This window comes from Adelges cooleyi, unplaced genomic scaffold (assembly GCF_023614345.1).
Source record: "Adelges cooleyi isolate 19-005CV unplaced genomic scaffold, UGA_ACOO_1.1 ACOO_flye_CR_arks_rails_tigmint_CR_PRNA_21, whole genome shotgun sequence".
In the NCBI taxonomy this organism is placed as follows: domain Eukaryota; kingdom Metazoa; phylum Arthropoda; class Insecta; order Hemiptera; family Adelgidae; genus Adelges; species Adelges cooleyi.
In genome coordinates this window covers 8,720,867-8,735,263 of record NW_026095871.1, presented here as the reverse complement: position 1 = coordinate 8,735,263, position 14,397 = coordinate 8,720,867, and the positions used below count along the sequence as shown (strand labels likewise).

Below are 14,397 nucleotides of genomic sequence, written 5' to 3'. Positions count from 1 at the left end.
TTGAGATAAATCAGCTGCGTAAAATTGGTATAGGGGTTCGTCGGCGAATCGCATGTACAGTTCAGATCCTTGATTGGAACCTATGAACAAAAAGTAAGACCATTTAACTCGTGTAAAAATCTAAAGCCTATAACAGTGGCGTGTATAGCGAGTCTTACTGTTTTCGGATATAGATTCTGAGTTGGGTTTGTCCAATTGTGCGGAGGTCGGCCTTCCTTTGGAGTTGACAATCGAACGTGGTAGTGAACCGTGAGGGTTGTCCCCTAAACAGAAATGTATTTATACTCAAACTCTCAATTATAGGCGTATTATTGTCTTTTCAAATAAAAGCTTACCCGTAGAATGTTTTTTCACCGGCGGAGGTGGAGGTGGGGAGCTGGGTCTCGCCACGCTAAGTCGTCGAGAATCGATTGACGAAGGTGGTTTGCTAGCGTTCCTGATTGGCGCTTGTATTTGATTGTCGTTTTGCCTGTAACCAATCGACGTTTTGGGTAATTTTCAAAATGTCAATATAATTTTTCCCTTTCAATAATACTTACGTGTTTGCGTAAACCGGAGAATCGTTGTTTAAGTAGAAAATGGACGAGGATAGATTCTTGGACGGATTCATTATGAGCTCATCGGACGAACGGTATTTCTTATCACTGGACTTATCGAATATCTTGTTACCTGCAAGGAAACGGGAACATCCAGAAATTAGCCTAAGGTGTCGAGAAACGTCTTAATTTTGACTTGCCTGGGTATGACACCGTCATGTTGCCCATGCTCAGTTTCCGGATCCGGTTCAGTCCCAGTGTCCCCAGCGACCAACTCTGCTTCATGCGGTTGCCGGCCCTTTTCACCATGGGGACAAACCCGTACATGTTCGATTGACTCGGCGGGTCGGGCAACACCCGATTTTTGCACGGATAAGGTACACGATTAGTCCTGTCGTCCGAGTCCTTGCAGTCGTCCCACGAATCGTCCGTATCGAACGAATCGTAGTCGGTGTAGATCTCCTCCGGTGTCTCGTGGTTAATCGTGGCGCTCTTATTATCTTTGACTTCTAAAAAAACAAAACAAATGACATTCGACCAAAGTGTTTGTCAAGGCGGGTCAAGGTAAGACCTCTAAGGTCCGCACAAGATACACAACTTGTATGCAATCTCTGCTTGCTTTGAAACAACGTATGGGCGTTCAACTCACCATTATCAAAAAACAAAGACAGTTCTTGCGACTCAAATTTCTCGTCCGAGAATATCGTTTTCAATACTACGGTCAACTTCTGCAAACTATCGGTCGACGAGCAACGCCGGCTTTGGTATGCTTTATTGCGCTGTTCGGGGACATCTTTTACGAAGCTAATTACAGATTGCGACGATATGGATACTGCGAAAAGCATATACGTTTTCACGTGTTAAACGGGCGTAACCGCGGAAATGTAAAATTTTATGGTCAGTTGGAGCACACACACACAAACAGTATTACTAGTTTTGTTACACTCGGATTGCTATGCGGTCGAGGAGACGTTTATTTAAGTTTCATCGCGATAGCCGGTTCCACTAGATTTATACAAGCCACTGAACTCCCTTTCGAACGTTACCCACAAGACGTTAATAAAATTACTATCAATTAATAGTTTAAAAAAAAAAAAACGTTACGACCGCAGGATTATAGTTTAAAACACCGTTAGAGTTACCTCGATTGGAAATGCTATAAACTGCACGTTCCGTTTAGGAAACCGTGGAAACCTCCGTATTATGCTATACACAGTTCGTTGGCTAATCATCTATATTCTATCTCACCGGGATTGCATAACTTTGGAATTGATTAGTCATTGGAATACCACACCGTTATCCACGTGAACATATCGGGCAATAACGTTAAACTCACATTCTCAGACTCTGACTTCACACTCTCAGACTTCGGGAGACTTGTACAAGTCCTATGTAGTATGTTCATGTGTGTGTGCGTGTAAGCTCCCTTATGCAAACCTTTATCGATATAAAGAGATTTTCGGCGCCTTAGGGTTCTGGCGGGCGGCAGGGGCGGCGGCGGCGGCGATGGCGAGGACGGCAAACTACAATAGAAGGAAGACGATGGCATGACAGGCGGAGGTTTGGCGAATCGATACCGCACTGTATAGATCACTCATTTTCGTCACTGTACAAGCGATGTTTGATTTGTAACACAAGTGTCGGGCGCACTTGGCGTTGAAAGGGCAAAGCACAAAAAAATTAAAAAAACGGCAAATTCTCGACAGAAGTAAAACAAATTCTCGCACACGGCAACACGACGGCGATCAGACGTTGTGTTACACGGACGTCTGTTGCGCCGCACTTTCACTTTTCGTTTACCAGCGTTCCACGGATAAGAACAGCGGTTGTGCCGTCTCAGGACCTTGGTGTTATGTATGCGTGTATAGTTTTGTGTGTGAGCGTGTACCAGGTGGGAGTAGTACATTGTCGAGTAGGAGAACTTACACGACACCGGCCGTTGTGTTGAAAAAAAAACGCCGAGGAGGAACGTTACGCCGAGCGGTTCGGTCACGACGGACGGAGTAGGGCGCTCGTTAAACTGGTTTTTTTTTCTCGTATGATTATCATTTATATCATTTTTTTTCCATTTGTTGTATGATTATTTTGTTCCCTACGCTTAATTTCCATCTCGTCACAACCGACCCACGCGTCACAGAACAGAGCCGGCAGAACAATCAGAGCCCGTGTAATCTTCTACACTGTGTAACGCCACCGCAGTGCCTCGTTTGTTACATAAAAAACTGTTTTTCGTACCACGGCCAACTAATCATTTCGAAAACAAAATTATCATAAACGTTTTAATTGCGACAAGAAAAAAACGGTGGGGGAAAAACCCCGACGTGTACACACAATTTTACCTGGACTTTTCGTGTGAACTCAAAGACGACGAGCTCCCACCAACAAGTTGCTAGTAAACTAATTATTACCACAATGCAGTAATATATTAATTATTGATTTCGGTTGTTTGACCGGAAACGTATACATAGAAAACACTGCCGAAGACTGTTCTAGTTGAACATCCGGTACAGACATGGCTTAGTCTCATGGATTGATAGCTATTGATAGACTTTACAGGTTGTAGATAGTCAGGTTTGTTTTATTCAGTAAGACAATGAGTAATGTGTCTTTAAGACGTCTTTAGGGGGAGTCCAAAAGTAAACAACCGTTCTAATTCTTCGCATAAATTCCTGTCCGTCGCCATTTCTTTATTCAGTTCACACATAATATGAATGACTCTTTTTACAACATCTAAATTATTCTACACTCTAATTGGCGGCACTCCCAGACATAAGCGCAACTAGAGTGGGGGCTAAAGAAGTTCAAATCCTTCACGATTCCTTTCGGCTATAAAAACAATGTCAGTAACCGATCAGACATAGTCCCAGGAGTAACTTTATTAATTTTTACCGATATTCTACCACTAGTCGCACCAATTCTCTTAGACTCCGTCTTATATTATGCTCGAGTCTCATTCTGTCTAGCCAAGACCAAGTCACTCAAACATACATTTCAGCTACTTCCAATTTGCTTTCGTTTGTTTTACTCAATTTCCAACACTCACTTCCATACATCATTGTTATCTCGCTACAATTAATAATAAATATATTCCTAACATTCCTTGTTGCCTATTTTTCACCTCATCCGGTTATAACAAATTCTGCTTAACGCTGACCCTCGATGAACATCGAGCATTCTGCGCAATCGTCGGTTCAACTCGTCATAGCTCTTTAGTAAGTCACAAATAAAATGCCGTTTCAAAAATGTTATAAACATTAATTATGTTGTAGCGGTCGTCATGCATTAAAATAGAAACCATTGAAATGAGACATTGACGTTGAATGTAGGTATATATTATACGGATTTCACAAGCGAATCGGGTGACCTAATGGTAAGTCCGAACGTTTCTACAAGGTTCTTTAGGCACAATTAATATTTTCCTGGGAAATGTTAGCTCTGGCCCAATACAAAATTATAGTAGGTACGTTCTATACTTGCATGGGAAAAACTAACAAAGAAAACAAATTAAACGGAGGTTATCCGATCATTACTATAATTAATTAAACAATGTATACTTTATACGCCAATTGTCGTTTTGCTAAGTTCGTTTAGCGGTAATGTCAATATTAACGTTTTGTAAAAATTGTGAAATGTATTTTAGATATTATACAAATGGTTGGGTATCGACCATCTAAACGCATACGCAGTCAATTCTATTCCCATAAATCACATTACAAAATCCGAATCCAAACGCCAATTTTAGTGGCCCTATCGATGCAATCTATTATGCAATCATAAATAATAATATAACATAGTTGGAGGGGCCAGTTTGATGCAATTGTTTGCATGTATTAGGTTAAATTCATAATTAATACTTGTATGCTGAGGAGAACTGGCTTTTCGTCGTCACAAGAATTGTATTCGCCTCGTCGTGACCGCATTGAAATGAATAATTTTAGAAAAAAAAATTGTTATACTAGCCTTGATGCAAGTGAACGTTTATTTTTTCAACACTAATTATGAATAAAATTATTCAAAACAGCGTTTCAAGTTGTCAAACCGTCACGAGAAACAAGCAATCGGGTCGCAAAAAACATTTAGTATTTATAGGAGTATTGACACGACCAACGACATAAAAAAATCAAACGTAGGTATATTATTTCTTAATTTGAATATATATAACTCGGTAATTGCTCGGACAAGTTATTGAGTCGCCAGACAAGTCGCTTATATTTTATACACAGTTGTTGCCAGAGATTGCAGTTGACATATTAATATAAATGTCATTATATTTAATCATTTATTCAAAGATGATTTTACTTCAGTTCACCTGTCAACCAGTGCGGCCTACAACTTCTTAGACAAACATGCGCGTTGTATTGCAGTACATTAAGGCGCTATGCGATAATATCACTTACTGAATAATTTGACCACTTGAATCGACCATCCGCTCCTGACTTCCTTGGGTTTAGGTGACTTAGGTGGTATTCTAAAAAAAAAAAAACCGCAAATTGATAATTAACTTCTTATTAGCAATACTATGAAATGATCAATAAGACCGTTAGGAGCAACAACTTTAGTAAGTATACATAAAATAGTCGAGACTTTAAAATTTTAAGAAGTACTAGTTTTTTGTTAAAAACACTTTGAGTCAGTGTTGGATAAAATATTGCACTTTCTTCAAAATCAGAAACTAACACGGCAACTATTACGCCACTTTACAGAAAGTTAGCCGTGTAGAAAAACACTTATTAAGGCTAACCAGATTATAATATTATGCTGGGAATGGTACTATGCAAACGGTAGTAGCTCAAGGAATGCCTTGAATAGTTATCGTCATTAAAATATTTTAATATTTATTACCAACAAAATACAATAAAATAAAATTATACAAATCCTAACACAACAACTGACGTTGATAAAATACACACATACTATCCTCCGCCATTTTAAACGATAGGAGGTTCAGTTGAATCGTATCGTCAGTATCCTAGTTTAATATTTTATTATTGCTCATTAATTTGAATTGTTATATCTATTTATACATACACTATGATCTCTTGAAGATCGTCGGATGTGTTGTCCACGTCCACCCATTCTTCGTCCATCCATTCTTCGTTCACGTGGAACTTACTTTTACCAATAGCACTGGTACCGTCGTCCACGTAGAGCTTACTGCTACCGATAGCACTGGCGCTGTCGGCCGAAGTACCTATGAACATTTGTGTAAAGGCCAATTGGGAAATTAATATATATTTAAAAATTTACAACCAATTTAAAATCTATGTACAATCAAAAAACAATATTATAGACCGTCTGGAGAAAACGCCCAGCGGTTCGCTTTGTTTATATTTTATCAGCTATCTAGTCTAATTCTATATGATAGATCAGTGTGTGTGCGGATGTGACGCGTTTGTTTTGCAACAAATGCGTTATCAGTTGAAATACAACACACAATATTTACACGTGTATAATCAGTATAAATATGTATTATGTATATATATTATATCTCCATTCGCCGTTCACTAGATATAAAGTCAACGCCAGTAATAGTGCTATAAAAATTGAGTGCAATTATCAACATATAAAGTTAGGTGTTATAAAAACCGTCAAATCATGTAAAACTGACGTTGGGTGGATAGTTTTACTGGTATAATATATACTTTCTAAAATGCCTAAAGGTTATACGTTATAGGTACCTAAATTCTATTTAAAATTAATATTATACAGTGAGATCTACGAGGTTCTATAAAAATGACCTAGAAGGGAAATTTGTAATGAGAAAATACATACACCGGTATTGTTTTGATAAATAGAATTGAACATTATTCCGCATATAAAGATGGATAAAGAAAATGTTTAAATTTCATCTGAGAGGAAAGGCTTAATGATAATATTAAATGAACTATTTATCAGTTAATTTGGCCTGATTTCCACATTGCTCAGACGTATTAAATGCTATTTATATAAACCATACAACAAGTTAGTTTTGTAGAAAATTGTGTTGTATAATAATTCGTGTGTATTATTATGTTTGTATTTTTTTTACAGCTAAGGGAATATTTTATATTTTCCAAACTTTCTAGTCTTAACAGCCGGTATCGTCCGAAAGAGCAAAAATCTCTTTGATCGTTCCTTATAAACATGACATGCAAGGTGTTAAAATAAACGTAATTATATTTTTGGAGAATTGCCTAAGTATAGAAAACGCGTCCTGGCACGATAAAAAATAATTATTAATTTACGTTATGCGCTTACCTGAAGAATTGCTTTCCGAAGGACTGAATCGTTCATTGTACATACTGTTGTATATCTCCTCGCAACTGTCATATGACTCTTCCTTGTCAAGTTCCGGCAGTGTAATATCGACGGGGTGGAATTCCGTCGTGTCGGTATCCGCGACTTTCGACTGGACAGTCGTTGGCGTCTGTATCTGTGGCTGCGGGGCCGGCGGTGGTGGCGGCGGCGGAGGAGGTGGCGGTGGAGCTTCTACTGTCTCGTAGCTGTCCTCTTGCTGTTGTTTGTAGTGTCTGCGGTTCGGATTTGTCGACGTAATCACGTCGTCGTAAATGTTCTGGTCGCTGCTGTCGATGGTCGTGTAATGATGATCGCCCGGATCGTAATAAGTATTTTCCAGCACGACGTCCGGCGGCGGCTTCGGTTCGGCCTTTTCCTGGAGCTCTTCGTAAATGGCCTGCGGCTCGACGATGTCATTGTAGTCGTGCTGCTGACCGACGGCGTCCGGTTTTTTTTTATAAGTGTGTAAGAAACTGTTCTGCATCGTTTGCCAGACAGGCGGTTCTTCGTTCGGCCTGTCACAAATTTCGTCGATGGCCGGTTCGACGGTCGTGGACGGCGTCTCGACGATTATTGTCGACTCGACGGGTTCGGCGACGGGGCTGGTCGGCGTCGGTTGCTCGACCGGTCGCGTTCGACTGTGCAAAAATGAAGTGTTGACAATCTGTGGCGGTGGTATGGCATTGAGTACGCTCTCCAGTTGGGCATCCGGATCTCTGGCTATGGACAACCGCTTGTGTTTGGCCGACAGATGGACGTCCGGCACCGGTAACGCAGCGTCTTTGGCCGATTGCTGCAGCCTCTTTTGTGGCTTCTGAAAGCTGGGTTTGGGCGTCGGAACATCGGGTTTCTCAGTCTTTTGGAACAGTTCCATACGGAGTTTGACTATGGACGGCCGTGGTGCGGTAATGACCTGGCTCTGTTCGAATGTCGGTCGACGGCGTACCGAGTTCGTCCGCACCACAACCATTCTGTTCTGTTTTTTGTCGGCCGATTCGAATTTCTCCACCGTGGCCCGCACCGCCGCGCCGTTGGCCAGCGACTTGTTCACTCGCTTGACGATATCCCGGGCCGTGTCCCCCTGTACCGTGTCCACGATGATGGCGTTGAACTTGGTCGCCAGTTCGGTGACCACCGTGGACGGCACCGTCACCCGGTAACCGCGAACTTCATTGGCGGTCTGGTGATGAGAACCGGCACCGCCGCGGGACTTGAGGCTCGGTCGTTTGATCTTGCCGCCGCCGCCACCTCCAACCCCTCCACCGCCGTGAGCCGCCGCCATCGGACTCAGTGCCGTTTCGGTAGTCATCATACGCGATGCATTACCAACAACACACCTGAAACAACAATAAAACCGTTATCTTCGTGTAATTAAAATATATTAAACCGAGACTAGATATTTTTTCCCCCAAATAGGCGTAACTTGAAAAATACAAAAACCACATTCGCGTCGAAGTTAAAAAAAAACTCCCATTTAATTAGCTTATACTGACTTATCATAAAATATCTAGTTCGAACAAAGTAGCAACATGTTTTCTAAGTTTCTGTGTAGTTTTTGGACCATAATAATATGCAATTCCAATATAAAACTATACATAATTGTCGAAGTCCGTATAAAATTGCTCAATCGTTTGTACCCATACTGACCGGTCAATTGTATTCGAAATTGACCACCAAAGATTTCATTGGATTTAATAGCGTTCACGTAAAAACAATTTAATTCTCGTCGTAAAATGTGACATTGAAAAAGTAATTTAAAAATCAATTAGAAAACACTTAAAAGCGGTACCTACGCCCAAATGATAAAGTATAAAAAATCACAAACACCGGTGAAACCGTCTTAATGACTATATATACCTATATACATATATGATTGAATTTAAAACGTTGTACAACAGGATGTTGTAATAAGGCTAAAACAAAATTGTATTTTTATATTTTTTTTTTGTACAATTTCATAAAATTGTCAAACTAAGATTTATTATTAACGGAGTAACCCGTGATTTTCACAACTTTTGACCTCGGTATAGTTTCACTATTGTGCGTTAAAGAACAAGCATAAATCACATTTATTTTCTACAGTGACTTTTGTTCGCGGTGCAGAGCCTAAGGAATCCTTTTGACTTAAAATTACCCAAGGGTGTTCACGCCAGGTGACTCTTAGTGTTCGTTGTTGCAACACACGTGGCCGCTCAGACTTGAAATAATAATATTATTATTTTTATTGTTAATACCAGTACGGCGGTTGTTTTCCCGATGGCATGATTTAAATGTGAAATTCTCAAGTAATAACAAAATCGACAAAACAATCGCAATGCGGCGAACAAAGAAAAATAACATCTAACTCTATATTATAATTATTATTATGACCAGTCTTCTTCGGTCCGGTCGTGCTCACATTGACAGTGTGTTTATGTATGTAATTGTCAACCGGGTAATTATTACATAATACAATTAATGTGTATTACAAAATAGTCGAGGTTTCTTCGTTTGACGACGAACGTTAGTTGCCCGGGTAAAGGTTAACTATATTATATCATCGAATAATATACAACAGTATTATTCTAGTAAGTGACCGCGGCTAACCCCGTTCTCTAAGTTCGAGAACCAGATACAACATGTATGATAATATTGTTGCACTACTATTCCAACACTTAATTAAATTCAGATATCGACACGCATTCGTTTGCAGAGTTCTCACGCAACGGGCGAACAAATTATACCGCCCGGTGTTGTTGTATTAGTAACGATAATAATATAAAAATATAATATATATCTAAATGTTTAATAATAAGGAAAAACGTGTGTCAAATGTGTGTGAGGAGGGCACGACTTCTGCGATTTCTAAAATCGTTAATGGAACGTACCTGACAAGAGTCAACGGTGAAACGCTTGTAACTAGACTAGTATTTTTTTTGTTGAAAAAATATAATAAAATATTGAGCGCTACGGAGGGGCAAACGGGGGTGATGTAAAGTATCATAATAGTCATTTCGATGGCGTGCTAAAAGCGCCAATAACGCGAAACACACATAATGTAAAAGAATCTAGCCAAAATTTTGAGACAAAAAAAAAAAGTCTGTGTATATAAGGTGTAGTGTTATTTTCCAAACGTACAGAAAACGGACTGACTACGACCCGAAAGGCGAAAACACAACGTTGGCACCCAAACAAGATTGCTAACTATTTTATTCGGCGGCCAGAGAAAACTAGGAGAAGTTCTAAAAATAATTGAGACATTAATTATTTCTATAATACAGCGTCGTCTGGCAGTGATAATAATATTAATAAAAATATTCACATTCATTGACAACCGTGGAATGTGAAGTGATAAAATTCAAGCGTGTCTTTCCTGAAAATCAATTAATTACTCTTCATTTTCTAAACTTTCCGGTAAAAAACGACCTCAATTTTCCAACCACCGTCTCCTTCCCTCCATCTCAAACTGGATCATATTACCATAATCGAATATAATATATTTGTATAAATTGCAACCTAGATATTTTATTCGCTTGGTTGTCTAAACGAGAACGATCTGTCGAAGACTCATGTCGGATTAAACTAGAATATAAATATCATATATTATAGATATTTACTTTGAAGTGTATTTTTATTTCTTAGACTGTTTAGACTGTCTATCGACCGGATTGTTATTTCTAAAACCGAAAACGTTTTGTGATTCGAGAAGAAATTTTTCAACAATACTTGCAAATCATTATTACCCGTTGAATCCTTTAAAATTTCATCATCTTGTTATTATGTATGTACATGTGTCGCCCGACGGCGGCGTAGGAGTTGACGGTAGAACGTATAACCTTATGAAGGCCTCGTCCAAGTGGCAAAGACCTCGGAGAGGCAGCGGCCAATACATATACATTATTATTATTATTATTATCATTATATATTATGGCCGAAGTCATCGAACTCTCCTCTCGCGAAAACACATGTCCCACTGCCGCGTGTACCACACACAACACTATATCATACTCATATTATAGTCGTCGTTTATGTTATTCGAAGGCTCCAAAAAAACGCAATGGTATACACTAGGAGCGCCTCTCCCCCCCCCCTCTTGAGAAATGTTTAAATTACGGTTTTTTTTTCATGTTTACATTGTACAGCGTTATGTCAATGAATTTTCGGTGCATTGTGTTGAAATGATCGTCAAGATAATAAATGTTAATAACAAAGATCATAATATAGTTTGTGACGAAAACAATCAATCAAACCAATTTTCCTACCCCCTCCTTTTGGACTTCTTCTATGTAGTTCCAGTATATTATACTGAACGGGTTAGGAAGTCTCGGCTAAGTCATATTATTATTGCTTCCGTATGAGTATATAGAAAAGACGAAATTCGACTGACCCAGATGTGTTGTTTTTTGTCTGTTTAGCGTTGAGAAAAACAAATAATCAAAACCAAAACTACTACATCGGTCGGACACACACAGTATTCGCTTTGCGTTCGGCGTGTGTTTGATGTGCCAAAAAAAAATGTTGTCTTGTATACAAACAGGCTGTAACGGGAACGCGAATTCTCTATACCACAATTATAATAGTGCGCCTGATATCCAACAGACAAAGATAGAATCGGAAACTGTATAATAATATGCCCGACAAGACAATGTGTAAAATATGTTGCAATAGTTTGAAGGGGTAACTTAAAAATCAAAAAGCGCATAACTTGTGTAGGTATTAGATTTATCTATGAAGATCAAATAACGAAAATAATAACCCGTTTTGGATACATTTCGAGTTATTAGCGATGAAAGGTATAGGCGAGTATTGAATGGGGGGGGGGGGTGTGTGGAGGGTGAGTTAAGGTTATTTTTTGTCCGCACGCTCTACCCACCTACACTTCACTCCTCGCCAATACCTTAAAATTGTAATATACCTCAATAAGCAACATTATCCAAATATACTGGTTATCGACCAATTATTTAATTACATCTTTTTATTTTGCTCTACATAGGTTGCTATTTTAATTGAGAAAAGTTTCCCCACTAAAACTACCCTTACAACAATAATTTCAACTGTTTTTGTTCATTCGACAGAATACAAATTTTAATTTGCTTAATTTTTTTAGTTTGTAAGACTATGTTTCATCGGAAACATTAACCTAATCTAACTATTTTGTACAGATTATGAATCACGTCGATTAGCGTTTCCCCATGTACGTTTTTCGTTAATTATTATTATCGAACAACACCACCTTCTGTTTCGCATTGTGTTAAACAAAAACAAGAGACTTATTTATATTACTAATCAATAATCATATAAGATTGGCGAACACATTACAGCGATATCTACATTATTATTATTCAATTCAGACGCGCTTTGTGACTAGTTAACACAGTGTACGTGACACAAGTAAACCCACTTCAAACCATTGAAATTCCAAATGGTTAATCGCAAAAATAATCATTTCTTTGCCCGTTGTATTAAAAGTTTATTTTTACAATTATATTGTAACCGTATACACCAACCAGGGTTGTATGTAATATTTCATTTATAATCAATTTTAATAATCTAATTAAATGGCTAGCTGCTAGTAAGCATAATGGTGTGCATAACTTATCGCTGTTCGACGAATGAAAGCAAATAAAACACAGTTATCGATTAGTGAGAAATTTAAATTAGATTTTTTTTTTAAATCAATCTACAGTGGAGGTTAAGGGTATTCTACATATCGATGGAAAGGAGTGGTTGGCAACACATTTTATTAGCTAAAGAACACTGAAGTGGTGAACATAGTTTTAGAACTTTTCGTTGGGGTTTATCAAATATGGTCGCAGATAAAAGGCACCGTTCTCTGACTTAAGGCGATACATTAACCGCACGTTTTACGCCAATGCCAGTAGTATTCAATTTGACTTGATAATTAGAAACTGGTTTATTATTGTGTTCCGATGGCAAAACATTAACGGTCCGTACTACAAAAGGAACAAAAACTTTAATTTTTGACAAAGACATTACTATTTGTCTCCTCGCGAGACCGTATCAATCGTCGTCACCCATCAAAATGAAAAATAATAGTCGCCACAAAGAAAATATTGTATCGGAGTTGTGAATTATGTATTGACCTTGAAAAAGATTGTTATAGTTTTGTTATAGTGTTCTAAAGAATGTTTCGAGAAGATTATAGTAATCGAATATTTATAAAATGCTTATATAGATGTCTGGCTGTGAGCCGAACAAAATAATACAGCAAATGCAAAGAAGTAAATCAAGAATACATGTTCGTAAATTGCCAACAGTTAATAAATACATTTAAAAAATATATATATATATTTTTTTACAGCGAAAACAATTTTAAATAAGACTACTGGCCGATGTATGATAGTCAAAACACATGATTATATACAGCAAATAATAATCGATATTGTTTCATACGGTACTCATTTGAGGTCACCATATTTTTTAGCTAGAAGTGAGCAAAAAAAAAAAGTGTCGTCTCGTTACAATAAAATCAGTATAACGTGGGATACGATAGTGATAAGAATGGAGATTAACAAGGGATGAATCAGCCTATAACATATATGATAAGAATGTCAAGTCGGGTAATGAGTCGGCTATGGTTAGGTCAGCGTTTTCCGTTAAAGCCAGATTACGGTAATAATTTTTGTCTCCTTATCATCAGCTAAGCCGACAGATACATAGTTGTATCAAAAACTTTCCGTCATCAACCAAAAATTATTTTAATTAATTTTATTACTTTAGAAACTTGGCCCCGGGGATTGTCGTTTTATGACTAACGATCAAAACACAACGTTGTCTCATCATACTTTGACGGTTTGTAAAAGGTAAGTATACAAGCACGACAATAAAGCATTGATTTTGCTGTTTCACTGGCCCTTTGTTTAGATTCACGTCCGATTAGAATAACCACTGTGCATAGTAAAACAGAATAAAGAGTTAGAAAGTGTATTTCGATCAATAATAATCGTTTTTACAAACATCCATTGAACCATACCATCATCTACGCCGAGTATAATATAATATTGTTTGTTTTGGAAAGAAGCTGAAGCGGTGAGCGCAGACGATGCATAAGAATTATCATAACGTTTCCAAAATGTTTAAGCGTTATGAATCCCGTCACTCTGCGTCTGCATGAACCAATAATAGAAATAATAATAAAAAAAATAATAGTAACAATAATAATAATATCTGCAGACGTACACAAATAGAGAAAGTGACGATTTAACATCATTAAATTGAACATGATATTATTATTATTGTTGTTATGTACATAGACACACAAATTTGAAAAAGAGAAATATAATTTTGCGGTTACACTTTTTTTTTTTACATCATGTTAGGTACCTAACCTACCCAGCCGTTTATTATCTCGACCAACACCACACACAATCATCTCTCTTTCTGTGGAAATTATTTGTATTGTAAATAAATATAATATGTTAAATCCGGAAATAGACGATCGTAGATATGATTGGTTCATCTTTTTTGTAAAAATATTTTCATTTTTTTATTTTTATTAAGGTACCGCAAAAAATAAATATGTATTATATTGAACATAGTACACACCGATCATCATATTATAATATGTCGGTTTTTCGATACACTG

General features: G+C 37.8%; 1 protein-coding gene across 2 annotated transcripts in view; it reads right to left on the bottom strand.

Moving 5' to 3' along the window:
• Positions 1 to 14,397, bottom strand: part of LOC126834156 (uncharacterized) — a 33,725-nt gene that overhangs the window by 2,965 nt on the left and 16,363 nt on the right. For both annotated transcript variants that reach the window (XM_050565893.1, XM_050565894.1), the window contains 8 exons: positions 6,774 to 8,149; positions 5,565 to 5,727; positions 4,934 to 5,004; positions 737 to 1,045; positions 540 to 669; positions 336 to 469; positions 159 to 263; positions 1 to 80 (listed from right to left, as the gene is read on the bottom strand). In XM_050565893.1, coding sequence (XP_050421850.1) covers positions 1 to 80; positions 159 to 263; positions 336 to 469; positions 540 to 669; positions 737 to 1,045; positions 4,934 to 5,004; positions 5,565 to 5,727; positions 6,774 to 8,149 — 2,368 coding nt within the window. The remainder of the gene's footprint in view (positions 81 to 158; positions 264 to 335; positions 470 to 539; positions 670 to 736; positions 1,046 to 4,933; positions 5,005 to 5,564; positions 5,728 to 6,773; positions 8,150 to 14,397) is intronic.